At 34.8% G+C, this 471-nt stretch overlaps 1 protein-coding gene across 1 annotated transcript in view; it reads right to left on the bottom strand.

Annotated features, from left to right (window-relative positions):
- Positions 1–471, bottom strand: part of AP3D1 (adaptor related protein complex 3 delta 1 subunit) — a gene marked incomplete at its 3' end in the record, with an annotated part of 67455 nt that overhangs the window by 849 nt on the left and 66135 nt on the right. Inside the window, exon 20 of the mRNA XM_015408878.1 lies at positions 392–463. Within this exon, the coding sequence (XP_015264364.1) occupies positions 392–463 (72 nt within the window). The remainder of the gene's footprint in view (positions 1–391; positions 464–471) is intronic.

Raw genomic sequence — 471 nt, 5'->3', positions numbered from 1 at the left:
GTTAGGTTAGTTAGTGTGTGAATGGTTGTGAGAACTTTATTCAAAAACAATCATGTTTATTTTGAAAGGATAAAAATAATTGGAAAATAAGTGGGTAGTTAACTTCAAAAGGTGTTGTAGGAATATGTCACTAGTTGGGAAATGGTATAATTATTTTCAGGAAGTGGTTGCCGCTGTAAGTAAAAAATAGCGGTAGTTTATGTATATGTTTGTTTGCTTTTTGTGTCTATGTTCTTGTGTTTTTGTGGTGTGTGTTTATCATTCATAAAAATCAATAAATATATTATAAAAAAGAAGGAAAGAAAAAAAAAAGAACTGTAACTCAAGCACAGAAGGTGAGGAGGCCCAGCACAATTCTATTGACAGGCACTTCTGTCAAGGTAAGACTTACTTTCTGCGGGGAAGGAGAACTCTTAATGTAAAATGGGTTGTTTGCTTGCTCCTGCTTCCGGACTTCTCGGCGCTTGAAGA

Source organism: Gekko japonicus, unplaced genomic scaffold (genome assembly GCF_001447785.1).
Source record: "Gekko japonicus isolate JY-2015 unplaced genomic scaffold, Gekko_japonicus_V1.1 scaffold4720, whole genome shotgun sequence".
Classification (NCBI taxonomy): domain Eukaryota; kingdom Metazoa; phylum Chordata; class Lepidosauria; order Squamata; family Gekkonidae; genus Gekko; species Gekko japonicus.
This window is presented reverse-complemented; position numbering and strand designations above follow the sequence as displayed.